The following is a 21998-nucleotide window of genomic DNA, read 5'->3' as shown; positions in this document are numbered from 1 at the left end:
CATTTTAAAAAACTATAATCTTATTAACCAAAACAAACAAGGACTATGCAAGAAAAGTAAATAAGAGATCACTATCACTTATGAACACATATATAAAAATTCAAAAAAAAACAACAGCAATTCATATTGAGCAATATATAATAATACTTTATGACCAAGTAGTGTTTACTCCAAAACTGTAAAGGATGGCCTGATATCAGAAAAATCTATTAATATAATGTACCCTTATCAATAGTTCTCAGATGAGAATCTGTGCACTGTACATGAGGAAGAACACAGAATATGGAGAAAAGTGAGCCAGGGGGAGAACAGGAGATGATGTTGAGAAATAGAGCCACATCATGGGGCACAAAGTTTCCAAACTATAAATGGTGAAAGAACACGTTTTGTTATTCCACAATCTTTTGCAACCAATCCTATCATAAAATGGAATAAAAAAGTAATAACTAGGAAATAGAAATGAATAAGACAGGCAAAATACAAACCCACATTATTAAATGACAGAGCTTCTAAACTCCTACTCTTAATTTCTGCATGTATTTTGTGGGCCAGTCCTGGTTTATGAACCATACTGAGGAGCAGTGATGTAAAGCCTTTATAGGCCACTGAATCTTTAAGACTTCTGATTTTATGTTCTGTAGAATGGAAAGCTATTAGAAGGTTCTGAGCAGGGGAGTGATATGACCTGTTTTATATTTTAAAGGATCCCTGTGGTTATTTTCTTAAGAACAGACCATGGTAATGGGTGGGCAAGAGCAGAAGCAAGGAGATCAATACAGTAATCTATGTAAAAAATTATGGAGGATTGGACAGAAGAGGTAACTGTGGATACTGAGTAGCAGCCAGATTCCAAATACATTCTGAAAACAGTGGCAACAGGATTTGTTGTCAAATCACATGTAAGATATACAAGACAGAAAACAAAATGGCCTCATCAATTAGAAAACGAATCTGCCATTAAATGAAACAAGGAATACTGCAAGTTTATTGGGAAGATCAGGAGCCAATTTTAAATATGTCAAATTTGTCCAATAGATAAAAAGATGTCATGCTGTGCTGGTTTGAAGTGTTATGTACCCAGAAAAGGTCATGTTCTTTTAATCCATTCTTATGGGAGCAGACCTGTTGTGGGTGCAACCTTTTGGTTAGGTTATTTCAATTGAGATGTGACTCATCCCATTCAAGATGGATTTTAATCCTTTATTAGAGTCCTTTATGAGGATAAAAGACAGAAAAAGCCCAGAGAGAAGAGGGACAAACACCCAGAGAGAGCTCAAAGAGAGAAAAGAACTGGAGAAGTAAACAAGTACCCACAGAAACTGAAGAGCCATTGAAGCCAGAACCTGAAAGCAATAAAACCCAGGTGAGAAGGACCAGTATATGCTGACCATGTGCCTTCCACGTGAAGAGGAACTCTGGATACCAGTGACCTCTCTACAGAGAAGGTATCATCCCATTAATGACTTAATTGGCACATTTCATGACCTTAGAACTGTAAATTTGTAAACTAATAAATCCCCATTGTAAAAGCCAACCTATTTCTGGTTTTTGTTCTCGCACCTTTAGCAAACTGAAACACATTCCAAAGATGCCTATTAAATATGCAAGAGAAGATGCTAAACTGATATTTGAATATTTGAGTTTAGGACTTACAAAGTTCAGATGAGACATCCAAAACTAGAGAGAATATTTTAAAAATTGTGGTATATGGTGATATTTAAGGCCATGGGAATGGTGCAGATCAATAAGAGAGTAAATATAGGTAGGAAAGATATTCAAGAACTGATTACTGGGCACTTCAATATAAAAACGTCTGGGAGATACAGAAATATCAGTAAAGGGATTTGAGAAGTGGCCAGTGATGGAGGAGAAAAAAAGGAGGGTGTACTATTCTGGAAGCCAAGTGAAGAGGGTTTCAATGGGGACAGAGTGATCTACTTTGTCAAATGGTCCTGACAAGTAAAGTAGGATTAGATCGAAAAATGGTAATTTGTCTAAATAATGCGGAGGTCATTTGTGGCCTTCACTAAAATAGCTTGTTGAAAAAATTGGAATGGCTATAATAAATGCCTATAAATTATTAAGAAAAAGATAAGCAATCCAATAGAATAACAGACAATGCATATGAAGAGACAATTAAAAGATGCTTAATTACAATGGTGATGAGAGAAATGCAAATTAAAATGTGAAATCAAATTTAAAAAACAAGTATTTCATATATATAGGAGCAGCAAAAAATTAAAATCTGATCATACAAGTAATAGGGAGGTTATGAGGAAATGAGAAACTCACAAATATGGCTGGAGGAAATATAAATTATTATAACCACACTGGAGAACAAACTGGCAATAATAATAAAGTACAAGCGATAATGTATAAACCCTACAACCCAGCAATTACACTTCTAAGGATATACCTTGGGGAAGTTCTCTCACATGTGCAAAAAATACATATATAAGATGGTTCACTGTAGTACTGTCTAGAATAGTAAGAAATTGGAAACAACTTCGGACATCAATAGAGAAGTGAATAAATAAAATGTCAAATAATCATAGAATGAAATACTGTCTACAATAATAACATGTATTGCTTATCAATACATATATTATGAAGTGAAAGTTAAGGAAAATAAAAATTAATATGGTATAATGACAACTGAAAATGCAGGTGGTGAATTTATTACATTTTAATATTATACTCTATACTGAAATGCCGAACTATATATTTGAGATATTTAACGATTATTTTACTTTATTTTTAAAATTATAACAATAAAGTGATCTACCTGCAAAACTGCTTGGGTACCAGCTTGTATATTTTGTTCTGTGGCTTCTTCAGAGACATTATGAAGAACATCTTGATAGGAGCCATTTTTTGTCCAACTAGAATTTCTAACATGATCAGCTGAATTAGTTGCATTTTCCTGAAGAAAAAAAAAGAAAAATCAAGTTTTAATGTTTCATTCATTAAGAATTCTGCAGCAAATCAGTAAGCTGAAGAGGCAAACTGGAAATTATATGTCCATTACTAAATAGATTTCCTTCTCTCAAAATAGAAAATGTTTATCTGATTACAAAAGTAACATATGCGCACTGTAAAAAAAATTGTCATCAACAAAAATATAAAGTAAATACCATCCATCGGGTGGGCCGTGGTGGCTCAGCAGGCAGAGTTCTTGCCCACCATGCTGGAGACCGGGTTTGATTCCCCAGTGCCGGCCCATGCGGGAAAAAAAAACAAACCAAAAACAAAAACAACCATCCATGATAACCAACCAGAGGTTATATCATTTCAGATATACAGACATTTTTCTATGCATCTAATGTATAAACATTTCCTCTTTACACTCTCAAACTTAAGAAAGAGATTTCACTATTCACAGATTGTAAAAGGTGAATTCTGTTTTAAATTAAATGCCAGAATACAATTAACTTATAACAACAGAAGATGCTTACATGTATTCTACTTAAAAGAATAGTAAAATTCCCATTACTACGAGATAGAAGAATACATTTAAATTTACCCTTTTTGAATTAAGCAATAATTATAGACAACAAACTGTGCTAAACAGAGATTCAATATGAACATTCTCACAACTATATAAAGTAGGTACTTTTGCTGTTGAAATTTTATAAATAAGTAGACTGACAATTAAAATAAGTTAGGAAAATTTCCCAGATTCAGGGAATTATTAAGTGGTTGAGCAAGGACACAAATTGAGGTTATTTTTTTTGGGGGGGGCAGCATTTTTTATTTTGATTCAATTCCGAACATGCAGAAAAATGACAAAAACAGCACAAGAACGCTATACAGATTCACCAACTGTTTGTTTACATTTGTCCTATCTGCTTTGTCATTTATTCTCTTTCACATACACATATTTATATGTTTTTTTCCTCTAAAATCTTTGGGAGTAAGTTGGAGACATTGTGGCCCTTTCTCAATACATCAGTGAGTATTTACTAAACACAGGGAAATTAAAATCAGGAAATTTAACATTGATATAATAATATTATCTAACCAAAAAACAACATATTCCATTTTCATCAACTGTTTCAATAATATCCCTTAAAGCTATTTTTTTCAACATAAAGCAACTGTCATGCCTCTTTAGTCTCTTTGTCTTGAACAGTTAGCCTTTGTCTTTGTTGAATTTGACATTTTTAAAGATTATAGGCCACTTATTTTGTAGAATATCCACCAATTTGGGTTTGTCTGATGTTTCCTCATGATTAAATTCAGGTTATGCATTTTTGGCAGGGATCCTCCTCATTACATAATATACAGAGGCATATGATGTTGGTTTATCCCAGTATTATCAGCTTTCCCTTTTTAACTAATAAATAATTGTGGAGAGATGCTGTGAGAATAGCTAAATTTCCAGTTTCTCATCAATCTTATCACTTACTGATAATTTTCTAATTCCATCATTTAAGATTTATTAATCAGCATCTTAGTGGAAGGAAGAGCTTACTATTTTTTCTTCATTAGTTTGATTAATCATGTATTTGTGTTAGTAAATATGGACTAATGGATTCTTATTTTATTCCGTGAGTCTACCCGATTACAAATAATCATTTTATTAGTATCCAGTCACTTTTTTTATTAGAGAAGTTATAGGTTTATAGAACAATCATGCATAAAGTACAGAGTTCCCATAACCACACTATTATTAACACCTTGCATTAGTGTGGTACATGTGTTACAATTCATGAAAGAACATATAATTGTACTGTTAACTATAGTCCATCATTTACAACAGAGTTCACTGTGTTGTACAGAACTACATATGTTATTTCTTATTCTAGTATTCACATACAGAGACCCTGCTGTGGTTCCTGGTATCCACTCCCCCACTCCCAAGGGTGGCCACTTCAGGGCCCCAAATCTGGGAGAGATGGAGAGCCCTTGCCTCAGGAGGAAGGGGGATGCAGAGTAGTGCTGATCCAATGGTTAACCAGCAAGGGAGACACTCTGGGTCCCACAACCTTGATCCTTTCTGCATACTGGATCAGGGTGTTCTGGAGTTGGCTGCTACCATGTGCAGAGGAGGAAGCAAGGGATGGAGCACCATTAATATGCCAGGTACCCTTCTACCACCCCTGGGCAGGTACTGTGCATTGACCAGGGTCTTGCCAGCTGGCATAACATGGCACAGCCCAAGGCCAGCTACTAGCTGATAAAGTTAACCCTTTCCACACAACAGTCTGGAAACAACCAACTCCATTGCAATCAACAACTGGAGTCTTTGACATGGTGCACAGGGCATCTTCCATCCCTAGGACCAGCAGCTTCTTACATGACCAAAAGAAGAAGCAGAACAGGCATGAGCTAACACTTGGCCAGAGAGGGCAACCCCCTAGGTTCTGCAGCCCTGAAATGGACCTTGACCTATTCTGAAACCTGCCCCAGTGGGCTCCTAAAGTCGGGAGAGGTAGGGTTGTGGAATAGGTTGCCCAAGAAAGCAATCTTCCTGGGAAGACGGGGAAAGTGCAATCTGGCAAGTGGCTTTTCTGCCCACCCTCTAAGAACCTTCTGAATGGAGTTGCACCCCCTGTGTGAGATCCTGGACCTGGTTTAGCTGGGAAGTACAGTTAAACCAAGTACCAAAGGAGACTTTCAATGTGAACCCATGCAACTGAAATATCCTAGACAAGAAAGGGAAACCAACTTTCAAAATAATCTAATCAAGACAATCTGATGCCCAAAAAAAGTTAGAGGAGACATAGAATTTGGAACAACAAATAAAAGATGCTTAAGCAATACTTTTAAGTAAATTTATTGAGATGGTTAAAGAGATAAAGGATGTATAGAAGACACGAGAAGAGTGTACTGGTTTGAAATTGTTACACACCCCAGAAAAGCCTTGTTCTTCTAATCCTGATTCAATACTATAGGGTGGGACCCTTAGGTTAGATTGTTTCCATGGAAATATAATCCACTAAATTGTGGATGTGACCTTTTGATCAGATAGAGCTGTGACTCGCCAATTAAGGTGTGTCATGACTAGCTTACTCAAGTCCTTTAAAAGGTGAAAGATTTTGGTGAGAGTTCAGAGGCAGACACCTAGAAACAGACATTAGGAGATGCAGAGCCCAGCAGACATCACCGTGTGCCTTCCCATAATATGCTAAGCAAGCCAGAATCCAGCATTGTGTCCCAGAGGAGCTAAGTAAAGGCCCAAAGATGTTTAGAGAGGAAACCACTGGAATCAGAAGCTGGAAGCAACAGTACTGGGAACAAGGACGAGCAGATGCCAGATTTCTGCCTTCCCACGTGACAGACATTGGCCTTTCTTGAGTCAAGGTATCTTTTTCTGGATGCCTTAGTTTGGACATTTTTGTGGCCTTAGACCTTTAAATTTGCAACTTAATAAATCCCCTTCATAAAACTGTTTCATTTCTAGTATATTGCATTTCCAGCAGCTTTAGCAACCAAAACAAACAGCATAAAGAATTTGAAAGAATAAACAGATGACAGCAGATCTTACAGAGATGAAAGATACTTAAGATAAAATTAAAATTATATTAGAGACACACAATAGTAGATTCTAAGAGGGAGAAGAAAGAATAAGCGACCTATAGGACAGAGCAACAGAATTCAAACATACAAAAGAACAAATGGAAAGAAAATGGATCTCAGGGTTGTCATTCTCAAGATAGACCATATGATGGTAAACTCAACAGCTCTTAATAAATTTCAACAGGCTGAAGTTGTACAAAACACTTTCTCTGATTATAATGGAATGAAGCTGCAAAATCAATAACAATCAAAGAAACATAAAGTTCACAAATATATGGAGGCTAAATAACATACTCTTAAACCATCAGCAGTTCAAAAAAGAAATTGCAAGAGACATCAGAAAATATCTCAAGAAAAATAAAAACAAGAATACAGCATATGAAAAGCTATGGGATACAGCTCTGTGAAGGGAATTTATAGTTGTAAATGTCTACATTTAAAAGGAAAAAAAAGAAGAAAAAAATAAAGAAAAAATAAAAGGAAGAGAACAGCTGAAACCAAAGACCAAACTGAACAAGTGAAGAAACTACAGAAAGATGAGCAAACTAATCCCAAAACAAGCAGAATGAAAGAAATAACAAAGATTAAAGTAGAAATAAATGAATTGGAGAACTAAAAAACAATAAAGAAAACCAACAAAATCAAAAGTTAGTTCTCTGAGAAGATGTATAAGATCAACAAACCATCAGCTAGATTGACGAAAAAAAAGAGAGAAGATGCAAATAAATTAAAATCAGAAATGAGAGGAGTGTCATTAGCATGGACCACAAAGAAATAAAAAAAAAAATCATAAGAGGATATTATGAACAACTGTATGCTAACAAACTAAATAACATAGATGAAATTGTGAATTAGTTTTCTAATTCTGCCAGAAAGTGATATACCAGAAATGGAATGGCTTTTAAAACTAGAAATTTAATAAGTTGCAAGTTTACAGTTCTAAGGCCATAAATATTCCTAATTAAGGCATCTGTTCTACTTTGCTAGCTGCCAGAATGCAATATACCAGAAACAGAATGACTTTTTAAAAGAGGAATTTAATAAGTTGCTAGTTTACAGTTCTAAGGCCGAGAAAATGTCCCAATTAAAACAAGTCTATAGAAATGTTCAGTCAAAGGCATCCAGAAAGATACCTTGGTTCAAGAAGGCTGCTGAACCTCTCTCAGGGTCTCTCTCTCAAGTGAGAAGGCACATGGCAAATAGGGTCAGGGTTTCTCTCTCATTTGGAAAGGCATGTGGCGAACATGGCATCATCTGCTAGCTTTCTCTCCTGGTTTCCTTTCACAAAGCTCCTCAGGAGGTGTTTTCCTTCTTCATTTCCAAAGGTCGCTGGCTGGTGGGCTCTCTGCTTCTTGTGGCTATGTCATTCTGCTCTCTCAGAATCTTTCAGCTTTCTCTCTTGTTGTTCCCTTTTATAGGATAACAGTAAACTAATCAAGACCCAGCCAAATGGGTGGAGATACACCTCCACCTAATCCCAGCATAATGACCACTCTTGATTAAATCACATCTCCAGGAGGATGATCTAATTACAATTTCAAACATACAATGCTGAATAGAGATTAGAAGAAATGGCTGCCTTTACAAAATGGGATTAGGATTAAAACATGGCTTTTCTAGGGTACATACATCATTTCAAACCAGCACAGATTCCAAAGAAAGATATCTTGGCTCAAGGAAGGACAACTGTGATGGTATTTGGCTGGCATATGCTGGTTATTATTTCTGGTTCCACTGCTTTCAGCTTCTGATGCTAGTGGTTTCCTCTCTAACAGTCCATGGCCTTCACTTAGCTCCTCTAGGGTACAACTCTGGATTCTGGCTTCCTAAGCATCTCTTGTGAAAGCACATGGCTACATGTGCAGTGCTCTGCCCACGTCTAGACATCTGCTCTCTGTCAGCACTCTAAGCACCTCCAAACATCCATGTCTCTATTAGCTCTGAAGCAACTGTTCTCCAAGCGTCTGCATCCACTCTGAGGTTTCTCCAAAATGTTTTCCCTTTTAAAGGACTCTAGTAAACTAATCAAGACCCACCTTGAAAGAATGGAGTCACGTCTCCATCTGATTAAAAGGCCACAACCACGATTGTAACCACCACATCTCTATGGAGATAATCTAATCATGAGTTTCCACCCTACAAAAGTCACTCAGGATTAAAAGAAATGACTGCCCCCATAAGATGGGATCAGGATGAAAGCATGGCTTTTCTGAGGTACATAATAGCTTCACACCAGCACAAATGGACAATTTCCTAGAAGCACACAAAAAACTTATACTGATTCAAGAAGAAATAGAAGACCTCAATAAACCACTTAAAAGGAAAGAAATTAAATCAGTTATCATCAAAAACCTCCCTACATGATAGCCAGCATTGTACTCAAAGAAGAGAAACTGAAAGTCTTCCCAAGATCAGGAACAAGACATGGATGCCCACTGTCACCACTATTATTCAACACTGTGCTAGAAGTTCTAGCTAAAGCAATCACGCAGGACAAAGAAATAAAAGGCATCCAAAAGAAGTAAAACTCTTATTATTTGCAGATGATATGATACTATACTTGGAAGATCCCGAGAAATCTACAGCAAAGTTACTTGAGCTAATAAATACATTCAGTTAGGTGGCAGGATATAAAATTAACATGCAAAAATCAGTAACATTTCTATACATTAGCAATGACCTTAGCTAAGGAGTCAGTTAAGGAAAAAATGCCATTCAAAATAGCAACTAAAAGAATCAAATACTTAGGAATGAACTACGGACATAAAGAACTTGTACATAGAAAACTACATAACATTGCTAAAAGAAATCAAAGGAAACCTAAATAGGTGGAAAGACATTCCCTGCTCATGGATAGAAAGGCTAAATATATTTAAGATATCAATTCTCTCCAAGTTGATCTACAGATTCAACACATTAGCAATCAAAATTCAAAAAATCTACTTTGAAGATTTGGAAAAGCTAAATATCAAATTCATCTGGAAGGGAAAGAAAACCTGAATAGCTAAAAGCATTCTAAAAAAGAAGAAAGAAGTGGGAGGATTAACACTCTCTGTCTTTAAAACCTATTATAAAGCCACAGTGGTCAAAACAACATGGTACTGGCACGAAGACAGAAGCATTCACCAATGGAATAGAATGAAGAGTGCAGAAATAGACCACCAAATCTATGGTCAACTGATTTTTGACAAGACCCCTAAATCCTCTGAACTGGAACAAAACAGTCTTTTCAATAATTGGGCATGGACGAAATGTATATCAACAGCCAAAGGAATGAAAGACGACCCCTATCTTACACTCTACACAAAAAATTAACTCAAAGTGGATCAAACACCTAAATATAAGAACTAGTGGCATAAAGCATCTAGAAGAAAATGTAGGGAAACAACTTTAAGACCTAGTATTAGGAGGTAGCTTCCTAAACGTTACACCCAAAGCACAAGAAATAAAAGAAAAAATAGATTAAATGGGAACTCCTCAAAATCAAATGCTTCTGCACCTCAAAAGACTTTGTCAAAAGGTGACGAGGCAACCAACTCAATGGGAGAAAATATTTGGAAATCACATATGGGACAAAGGTTTGATTTCCTACATATACAAAGACATCATACAACTCAACAACAAAAGAACAAACAACCGAATTATAAAATGGGCTAAAGATATGAATAGGTATTTTTCTGAAGAGCAAATACAGATGGCTCCAAAAGCACATGAAGAGATACTCAATTTCACTGGCTATAAGGGAAATGTAGATCAAGACTACAATGAGATACCACCTCACAGCTATAAGAATGGATGCTATTAAAAAAACAGGAAACTATAAATACTGCAGAGGATGTGGAGAAAATAGGACAGGACACTTAAAATGCATTGCTTATGGGAATGTATAATGGTGCAGCCACTTCGGAAGATGGTTTGGTGGCTCTTTAGGAAACTAAATATCGAGTTGCCCTATGACCCGGCAATAGCAGTACTTGGTATATAGCCAGAAGAGCTGAAAGCAACAACTCAAACAGACATTTGCACATCGATGTTCACAGCAGCATTATTCACAATCGTCAAAAGATGGAAACAAACCAAATGCCCATCAACAGACGAGTGGATCAACAAAATGTGGTATATACATGTGATGGAGTATTATGCAGCATAAGACAAAATGATGTCCTGAAGCACATGACAAGATGGATGAGCCTTGAGGACAAAATGCTGATCTAAATTACCCAGACACAAAAGGACAGATACCGTATGATTCCAGTTTTATGGCCAGCATAAAGGTATAATCAGAGCTTATAATACAGAATATAGGGTATTTAGAGATACATAGAAGCTAGAGGTGGGTGAACCGTTAGCTAACGAGGTCAAACTCCAATGTAAGGGAATAGATAGGAGCGAAAGTGATTCTCTAGTGGGTCTAGAGATAATATCATATTGAAGATGGATGAGCAAGATTGAAAGGGGTTGTATAGACCTATGTGTTTCACTGACTCACACTAGAAATATGAATGAGTTCTTGTAAGAATTACTTTCAAGATATGATTCTGGTACCAAGAGTGTTTAAGTCCAGGGTACAGGGGGAAAACTGCTATTGCATGCTATGAGCTGTGTTCAAAAGGAAACAATCAGCACTACCACAGCAACAACAGAGGTAAATAATGGTGGGAGGGATAAGAGTTAAGAGGAGGTTTAGATTTCCTATTTGGTGAGAGTGTGTTTATTGGTTTTCTGTCTCTCGGGAACAACGAAATTATTTAAAATTGACAATGCTGATGCACTGTGGACTTTGGGCCCTCTACATGATGCCCAATGAATGCAGGTGGCTGAAGGATGCACTGAAGGAGAAGTAGATTGGCAAACGATGGGGTATACTTATGAACGAAGGTTGTGCTGCTACAAAAAGGAACGATGTCGTGAGGCATGCGATGATGTGAATGAACATGTGGGACATTTGGTGAGAAAAAATAAGCCAGGCACAAAAAAACAATGGTATGGTCACCTTTAGAAAATGCTTATAAGAAAACAGGGGCCTAGATTATAAGTTTTTAGGGCAGACACATTAAGTCTGGAGTGGTGACTATTATTTCTGGATTTTGAGAGGCTGTTTTATATATACAACCTGATATTTAGACATAAGAATGAAGCAGAACAGTTTAGGGTTAAAGTAATTCAGAACATAGTGGTAAGGAAGACAGTGTCTATATTTTAGAACCACACATACTCTTTGAGACCAACGGAAGAAAGGTTTATTTGATCTGGAACTGAAATTTTCTGTAGTGCATGATCTAATTCAACTTATCTGTACAACTCATTTGAACAACTGAAACACAGGAAGCACAGAATAAGAAAGAGGTCCTTTTATCCTGTATAGATTGTTGTAATTCCTGGAAACATCCTAGGGTATATTAAGCAGATAATCAAAAAGTTCTGGCAAAGTCCCCTGACAGAGGGGAAAAAGACTATGGAATTATTAAACCTTACCCTCAGGGAATTCCCTGATACTGTGTCAAACTTTTGGAACACCCAAATCAATAGGCCATGTCCTCAATCATGAGGTTTACTCTTGTGAAGCTTATGTGGGTAGAGGAGAAGCTTAGACTACCTGTAGGCATAAGAGTTGCTTCTGGAGGACTTCTGCTGTTGCTCAGAAATGGCCTCAGTCTCTCTCAGCCCAGCTCTGCAAGTGAAATCATTGCCCTCCCCCGAAGTGGGACATGACATCCAGGGGTGAAAGTCTCCCTGGCGATGTGGGAGATGACTCCCAGGGATGAATCCAGAGCTGGCACCGTGGGATCAACAATTATATCCTGACCAAAAGGAGGAAAAGAAGTGTAACTAATAAAGTATCAGTGGCAGAAAGAGTTCAAATAGAGTCGAGAGGCTACTCTGGAGCTTGTACTTATGCAAGCTTCAGGTTGATCTTGCTACCTATCATAACCTGCCAACCCCCAACCAGGACCATTCCAGTCAATCCTAAAGAACACCTAGGGCAATAGATAAGATTCCACAAGGGTTTCAGGCACTAGAGTAACTTTCCAGAAACCTACAACCTCCAGATGGGTCCTTGGTCCAGATAAGTCCTGAAACCTAGCCCAGCCTCTCTAGAACATCAGATAGCTCCATCTCCCTATCCCATATTAGTGACAGACCCTTCCAATATAAAAAATTTAGAATTGCCATAGCCCAAACAACCCCAAAGAGAGGTATGGAAAGATCAAAGGTGATGGTGGAATTATACATAGAAGACAGGACTTAACAAATGAATATGAATGCTGAATCTAAGCATTAAGACTAAAAGAATATCGCTTTAAGTGTCCAGTATTTTAGAGCAGCTAGAAGTAAAAACTTAAAATTGTGAAACTATAACCCATGCCAAAGTCTGAAATATGTTCTGCAACTAATTGTGGTGCTATGCTTTGAAATTTATAGCTATTTTGTATATATGTTATTGCTCACAAAAAAAGAAGGAAAAAAAAGTCGATTGTGATGATAAAGTATTTAAGCCCTCTAGCCTACTATATTCTGGAGCTGCTAGAAGGAAAAATATGAGAGGATCGTATGGTAGCCCACGACAAACTCTGGGATCTATCCTGTAATCACTTTTTGAAGAGCCCTTTGAAAACTATTGCTTTTTTATTTCTTTGTTTTGCATATATACTATACAACAAAAAAAAGTTAAACAAAAAACAAAAAACCTCCCTACAAAAAAAAGCCCAAGACCAGAGCTTTTATATTCAGAGGAGAATTTAACCAAACATTCCAAAAAGACTCCACCTATATGTTATCTATAGGAGACTGACTTTAGACCCAAGGAAAAAAATAGGTTGAAAGCAAAATGATGGGAAAAGATACTTCATTCAAAGACCAGAAAAGAGCAGAAGTAGCTATACTGGTATCTGACAAATTAGGCTTCAAATATAAAACAATTAAAAGACACAAAGGAGGACACTATATGTTCATAAAAGTAGCAATTCAACAAGAACATATAACAATCATAGATATTTGTGGACCAAGCCAGAGCACTCCAAAACACAGGCAACAAACACTGACAACATGAAAGGGTGAAGTAGATACTTCTACCATAATATTTGGAGACTTCAATTCCTCACTCTCATCAATGGACAGCCCATCTAGACAGAAAATCAAGAAGTAAACAGAGATTTTGAAAAAATAGGATAAATGAACTAGACTTAATAGACACTTACAGAATATTATACCCTACGATAGCAGGACACACATTTTTCTCCAGTGTTCATGGATCATTCTCAACTATAGACCATATGCTTGGCCACAAAGGAAGTCTCAACAAATTTTAAAAGACTGAAATTATGCAAAACACTTTGTAGGATCATAATGGAATGAAGCTGGAAATCCACAAAAGGCAGAGAGCCAGAAAATTCCCAAATAAACAGAGGCTAAACAACCAAAGGGTCAAGGAAGAAATTACAAGAGAAATCAGTAAATATCTCAATGCAAAAAAAAAAAAAAATGAAAACACAACATATCAAAATTTATGGGATGCAGCAAAGGTAGTGCTGAGAGGGAAATTTATTGCCTTAAATGCCTATATTAAAAGAAGAAAGAGCAAAAATCAAGAAATTAGCTATTCACTTGGAAGAACTAGAGAAAGAACAGCAAATAACCCCAAAGCAAACAATAGCAAAGAAATTACGAAGGTTAGAGCAGAAATAAATGAAACTAACAATATGAAAACAATAAAAAAAATCAACAAAACAAGAATTCAATGGACTCTTAGCGAGGTTGAAAAAAGAGAGGATGCAAATAAATAAAATCAGAAATGGAAGATGGGACACAACTACTGACCCCACAGAAATAAAGGATACTATAAGCAACTATATGCTAATAAACTAGACAACAAAGAGGAAATGGACAACCTCCTAGAAATGCATTAACAACTAACACTGACTCGAGAAGAAATAGATGCCCTCAACAAACCAATCATAGGTAAAGAGACTAAGTCAGTCATCAAGAAGTTCCCCTCCAAAAAAAGTCCAGGAATAGATGGCTTCACATGTGAGTGCTACCAAGCATTCAAGAAAGAATTATTACCAATCCTGCTCAAACGCTTCAAAAAATTGAAGAGAAGGGAAAGCTGCCTAACTCATTCTATGATGCCAACATCACCTTAATACCAAAGGCAGACAAAGATACTACAAGAAAAGAAAATTACAGACCAATCTTTCAAATGAATATAGACGCAAAAATCCTCAACAAAATACTTGCAAATCGAATTCAGCAGCACGTTAAAAGAATTACACACCATGATCAAGTGGGTTTATTCCAGGTATGCAAGGCTGGTTCAACACAAGAAAATCAATTAATGTAATATACCATATCAACAAATCAAAGTAGAAAAACCACATGATCGTTTGTATTGGTGCAAAAAAAGGCATTTGACAAAATTCAACATCTTTTCTTGAGGAAAATACTTCAAAGGATAGGAATGGAAGGGAACTCCTTCAACATGATAAATGAAATATATGAAAAACCCACAGTTAATAACTGCTTCAATAGGAAAAAATGAAAGCTTTCCCTCTAAGTTCAGGAACAAGACAAAGATACCCACTATCACTGTTGATATTCAACATTGTGCTGGAAGTTCTGGCCAGAGCAATTAGACAGAAGAAAGAATTAAAAGGCATCCAAATTGGAAAGGAAGAAGTAAAACTCTCACTGTTTGCAGATGACATGATACTATATGTCAGAAATCCTGAAAAATCTACAGCAAAGCTACTACAGCTAAAAAATTAGTACAGCAAAGTGGCAGGGTGGAAGATCAACACCAAAAATCAGTAATGTTTTATACACTAGTAATGAGCATTCTGAGGAGGAAATCAAGAAAAAAATTCCATTTCAAATAGAAACCAAAAGAATCAAATATTTAAGAATAAATTTAACTAAGAATACAAAATACCTATATACAGAAAATTACAAGAAAGTCCTAAAAAGAAATCAAAGAAGACCTAAATATATGGAAGGATGTACCATGTTCATGGCTTGGAAAACAAAATATCGTTAAGAAGTCAATTCTACCCAAATTGATTTATAGAGTCAATGCCATATCAATTAAAATGGAAATAACTTACTTTGTAGAAATAGAAAAACCAATAATCAAATTTATTTGGAAGGGTAGGGTGCCCCAAATAGCCAAAAATATCTTGAGAAAGAGTAATTAAGCGGGAGGTCTCACACTACCTGACTTTAAAGCATATTACAAAGCTACAGTGGTCAAAACAGCATGGCACTGGCATAAAATGATATACTGAACAATGGAATCAAATTGAGTGTTTAGAAATACACCCTCTCATCCATGGACAATTGATCTTTGATAAGGTGGTTGTGGTAGTTAGATTCAGTTGTGAACTTAGCCAGGTGAAGGTACTTACTTCTGTTGCTGTGGACATGAGTCAATGGTACATGAACTTCACCTGTTGCTCATTACATCTGCAGTTGGCTAATAGGCGTGCCTGCTATAATGAACGATGTTTGATTTAATTGGCTGGTGCTTAAATGAGAGAGCTTAACAAAGCACAGCCCAAGCAGCTCAGCATACCTCATCTTAGCACTCACAGCTCAGCCCAGGCCTTTGGAGACAAGGAAAGAAACCACCCCAGGGAAAGTTGTTGGAACCCAGAGGCCTGGAGAGGCCAGGAGGGATCACCATGTGCCTTCCCATATAAGAAAGAACCTCAATTGAAAGTTAGCTACCTTTCCTCTAAATAAATCCCCTTTTATTAAAAGCCAATCCCTCTGTGGTGTGTTGCATTCCAGCAGCTAGCAACCCACAACAGTGGTCAAGCTATCCCACCTGGGATAGAGCAGTCTCTTGAATAAATGGTGTTTGGAGAATTCAATATCCATATGCAGAAGAATGAAAGAAGATCCATATCTCATATACCTTATGCAAAAATTAACTCAAAATGGATCAAAGACTTACACATTAGAGTTAAGACCATAAAACTGTTAGAAGAAAATGTAGCGAAGTATCTTATAAATCTTTTAATAGGAGGTGGTTTCTTAGAACTTACACCCAAAGTATGAGCATTGAAAAAAGAAATAGATAAATGGGATCTCCTCAGAATTAAACACTTTTGTCATCAAAGAACTTTGTCAGGAAAGTAAAAAGGCAGCCTATGCAATGGGAGACAATATTTGGAAACCACATATCAGGTAAGAGTTTAGTATCCAGAATATATAAAGAGATTCTTCAATTCAACAACAAAAAGACATACATCCCAATTAAAAATGGGCAAAAGACATGAACAGACATTTTTCAGAAGAGGAAATATAAATGGCTAAAAGGCACATGGAAAAGATGCTCAACTTCACTGGCTATTAGAGAAATGCAAATCAAAACCACAATGAGATGTTGTTATCTGACACCCACTAAAGTGGCCATTATCAAAAACAACAACAACAACAACAACAACAACAACAACAAAAACCCAGAAAACAACAAGTCCTGAAGAGGATATAGAGAAAGAGATACACTTATTCACTGTTGGTGGAATGAAAAATGGTAAAACCATTCTGGAAGGCAGTTTGGCAGTTCCTCAGGAAGATAAGTACAGAATTGCCATATGATCCTCAATCCCATTAGCAGGCATATATTCAGAAGAACTGAACATAAGGACTCAAATGGACATTTGCATGCCAATATCTTAGCTACCTTTTTTATGACTGTCAAGAGATGGAAATAGACCAAGTGTCCATCAACTGAGGAGTGGCTAAACAAGCTGCAGTATATTCATACAATGGGATACTATGCAGCTGTATGATAAAATGAAGTCATGAAGCATGTAACAACATGGATGAACCTTGAGGACATTATGCTGAGTGAAATTCGCCCAAAAAATAAAAGGACAAATACTGTATGGTCACAATAATATGAAATAATATGAATTTTGAGAACTAAAATTAAGTACACAGGTTATCAGAGGGTAGAGATTGGACATTTGATGCTGAAGAAATACAGATTGTGCAAAGGACTGTATAAATTCAGAAATGGATAGCACAATGTAGCCTGATGGTAGCACAATAATACAAGTACACTGAATGAAGCTAAATGTGAGTATGGTTGAGGGAGAAGGGTTGAGGGCATGTATGAAACAAAAGGAAAGACAGAGGATAAAGACTGAGATGGTATAAATTAGAAATGCCTAGAGTGGACAATGTCAGTGATTAAATGTGCAAATATAAAAACCTATTGCATAAGTTCCCTTGGGGTAATGGTGAGAAAGGGGGAAAATTCAACTTCTCCAAGTGGAGAATTCTTGATTATCTCACAAGCAGTGGGGGCAATCAAAGCAATAGGCTGAGCCCCCAATCTTGGGGTTTGTTCATATGAAACTTAACCCCACAAAGGATAGGCTAAGCCTATTTAAAATTAGGCCTAAGAGTCATCCCCAGAGAACCTCTTCTGTTGCTCAGATGTGGCCTTTCTCTCTCCCTCAGCCAACACGACAAGCAAACTCACTGCCCTCCCCCTCTGTGAGTGGGACATGACTCGCAGGGGTGAAAACCTCCCTGGCAACGTGGGACAGAAATCCTAGAATGAGCTGGAACTCAGCATCAAGGGATTGAGAAAACCTTCTCAACCAAAAGGGGGAAGAGTGAAATGAGACAAAATAAAGTGTCAATGGCTGAGAGATTCCACACAGTCGGGAGGTTGTACTGGAGGTATTCTTACGCATTAAACAGATATCATCTGTTTAGTTAAGGTGTAATGGAGAGGCTGGAGGGAACTGCCTGAAAATATAGAGCTGTGCTCCAGTAGCCATGTTTCTCGAAGATGACTGTATAATGACACAGTTTTTGCAATATGACCGTGTGATTGTGAAAACCTTGTGTCTGATGCTCCTTTTATCTACCTTTTGGACAGATGAGTGAAACATATGGATTAAAAATAAATAAATAATAGGGGAACAAATGTTAAAATAAATTTAGTAGATTAAAAAAAATGGAATTACACTGTATGTATTACAACTTGTTTTTCTCCCCCTAAAAGTCAATTAGTGAGAGATGGGTGGAATGCCTAAAACCATGATGGGTATTCAGTGCTCACTATACATTTCATTCAACTTCTCTGTATATTTTAAAATTTTTATAATAAAACATTTTTTAAAAATCTGCCACAAATGTTTTTGGTAGATCAACATGTGGGATCCAAAGTCCTTCTTTTTGATAGTCTTTTTGGTTTTCATGGTGTGAATTTACCATGCAGTTTTCAGTAAGTTCCTAAGGACAGACATTTAGGTTGCATCTCTCACTCTGTGTTACCCACGCAGGTATGTGGTCTGGACATCTGGGGGTGGGGGTGGGAGCAGGCTACGTCCGGGGACCAAATCCTATGTTTTTGTAAATAAAGTTTTATTGAAACATTAAAAAAAAACCTATTACATGAGGGAGAAAAAATGAATGTCAATATTCATTTGTTTCAACCCCTTGTCAACACTGCATACAAGAAAAGGTACAATCAATGCAAGCTAGGGTCTATAGTCAACAGTAACATTGTAATAAACTTCCACTAAATTTAACAAAGGCATTTTGCCAAAACTAAATGCCAATAAGCGGAGGAGGGGAGCATGGGGGACAGGTATGGATTTCATGCTGAAGAAAAGGAAATGTCTTCATATAGATTATGCTGGTGAAGGCATGTCTATTTATTTAGGTTGGATTATTTGATGTGCAAATAAAATTGTTTAAAAATTTTTTAAAAATGAATATGGACTTTTATAAGGTACATAACAGCTTCAAATCAGCACAGGTGGGATACAAGGTCAGTATGCAAAAGTCAATAGGGTTTCAATATACTAGTAATGGGCTAACAAAGGAGGTAATTAAGGAAAAATTCCATTCACAATAGCAACTCAAAGAATCAAATATCTAGGAATAAACTTAACCAAGGATATAAAGGAACTATACACAGAAAACTATAAAACTTTCCTAAAAGAAAGCAAAGACCCAAATAAGTGGAAAGACATCCTGCATTCATGGATAGAAGGCTAAACGTCATTAGATGTCAATTCTACCAAACTGATCTACAGATTCAATGCAATCCAATCAAAATTCCAACAACTTACTTTACAGGACTGGAAAAGCTAAATATTGAATTTATTTGGAAGGGGAAGAGGACTCAAACAGGCAAAAACTTCTTGAAAAAGAAGAATGCAGTGCGAGGACTCACACTTCCTGACTTTAAAGTTTATTATAAAGCCACGGTCGTCAAAACAATATGCTACTGGCAGAAAATCAAACTGAAGAGTTCAGAAATACATCCTAGGATCCATTGATTTTTGACAAACCCAATAAACTAGGACAAAATAGTCTTTTTGGAAGAACTGGATATCAATATTCAAAGGAATGAAAGAGTACCCCTACCTCATATCAAACATAAAAATTAACTCAAGTACTGGAGACTAAAAGAAATATCAATACACTGATTCAGTACCTTAGAGTAGCTAGAAATAAAAACCTAGAATTATGGAATTGTAACCCATACCAGACACTGAAATCTGTTCTACAACTAATTGTTGCAATGTACTTTGATATTTATTGCTTTTTCATATATATGTTATTTTTCACACACACAAAAAAAAAAACGAAAAGAAAGACTATAATAGAGAAGATAGGATTTAACAAATGAATATGACTGCTGAATCAATATACTAATATTCCTTTTGGTCTCCGGTGTCTTGCAGCAGCTAGAAGAAAAAATGAAAAATCATGGAACTGTAACCCACACCAAACTTTAAAGTCTATTGTACAACTACTTGTTAAAGTATACTTGGAAATGTATTGTGTGTGTGTGTGTGTTTTTGTATATATGTTTTTTTCACAATAAAAACAATAAAAAAATTAACTCAAAGTGTTTCAAAGGCCTAAATGTAAGAGCCAGGACCATATAACTCCTAGAAGAAAATATGGCAAAACATCTTTAAGACTGAGTGAGGGGAGGTATCTTCTTAGATGTTCACACAAAGCACAAGCAACAAAAGAAAATATAGATAAATGGGACCACCCCAAGACTGAACACTTCTGTTCTTCAAAGAACTTTGTCAAAAGGTGAAAGTGAATCCAACTCAATGCAAGAAAATATTTGGTAACTACATATCTGACATGGATTTGATATCCAAAATATATAAAGAAAAACAACTGAAAATAAAAAGACAAACTAATTATAAAATGAGCAAAAGACACAACAAATAATCCTTCAAAGAAGAAAGGAATAAAAGCGCATAAAAAGATGCTCATCTTTACTAGCTATTAGGAAAATACAAATCAAAACCACAATGAGATATTATCTCTTTGCTATTAGACAAACAGGAAACTACAAATGTTGGAGAGGATGTAGTGAAATAAGAACACTTATTCTCTGCTGGCAGGAATGTAAATGGTACAGCTGCTGTGGAAGATCATTTGGTGGATCTTCAAAAAACTAAATATTGAGTTGCCCTATGACCAAGCAATTCCACTACTTGATATATACCCAGAAGATATGAAAGCAAGGACGTGAACAGATATTTGCACACCAATGTTCATGGCAGCATTATTCACAATCACCAAAGGATGGAAACAACCCAAAAGTTCATCAGTCAATGAATGGATAAATAAAACGTGGTATATGCACACAATGGAATATTACTTAACAGTAAGAAGGAATGAAGTCCTGAAGCACAGGACAACATGAACGAACCTTGAAGACATAATGCAATGTGAAATAAGTCATACACAAAGTGACAAATATTGTTTGATTTCACTACTATGAATGAATTAGAATATGTAAACTAACAGTCATAAAACTTGGACTAGTGAGTTTTCTCTCTTACTAAGAGATAGAATGAGGCTAGAGAACAGGAAGTGTGGCGTAATATGTACAGAATATTTAATGAGGTTGAAAAATGTTTGGAAATGGATAGAGGTAACAGTAGCGCATTACTGGGATTATAAGTAATAGTGCTGAGCGCAGGTAAATATGGTTGAAGGGGGTTGTTTAGAGTCATGTATATCACCAGAAGGAAAGCTAGAGGTTAAAATGGGATTTTTTTTAACACAGTGAACCTTGTGGTGGAACATAAGTTCTTTCATGAACTAGTACAAATGTATGTACGACACATATAGAGTGGTACTTGGGAGAAAAGCATTTATTGCAAACTATGGACTATAGTTAACAGTAATATCTTAATCTTCTTTGATTAACAGTAACAAATGTACCACACCAATACTAGGGGTTAATAATAGGCAGTTAATAATAGGGATAAAGAATAGGGTTGTTCTGGGTTTTCATTTTTTATGTCTATTTGATATTTTTCTTTTTGGAGTAATGACAATCAATTGCACAACTAGGTAATGATTCAGTGAGACATTGATTGTATACTTTGGATGAATTATATAGCATGCGAATATAATTCAATAAAATTTGCAGATATAAAAAAAATCTCCTTTTTAGCTATATTCACATA

At 36.2% G+C, this 21998-nt stretch overlaps 1 protein-coding gene across 8 annotated transcripts in view; it reads right to left on the bottom strand.

Annotated features, from left to right (window-relative positions):
• RALGAPA1 (Ral GTPase activating protein catalytic subunit alpha 1) overlaps positions 1-21998 on the bottom strand; it is a 311810-nt gene that overhangs the window by 205892 nt on the left and 83920 nt on the right. For all 8 annotated transcript variants that reach the window (XM_077126931.1, XM_077126935.1, XM_077126932.1 and 5 more), the window contains one exon: positions 2786-2923. In XM_077126931.1, the coding sequence (XP_076983046.1) occupies positions 2786-2923 (138 nt within the window). The remainder of the gene's footprint in view (positions 1-2785; positions 2924-21998) is intronic.

The sequence above is a fragment of the Tamandua tetradactyla genome, chromosome 14 (genome assembly GCF_023851605.1).
Source record: "Tamandua tetradactyla isolate mTamTet1 chromosome 14, mTamTet1.pri, whole genome shotgun sequence".
NCBI lineage: Eukaryota > Metazoa > Chordata > Mammalia > Pilosa > Myrmecophagidae > Tamandua > Tamandua tetradactyla.
The sequence above is the reverse complement of the archived record's forward strand: the minus strand, read 5'-3'. Positions and strand labels throughout refer to the sequence as shown.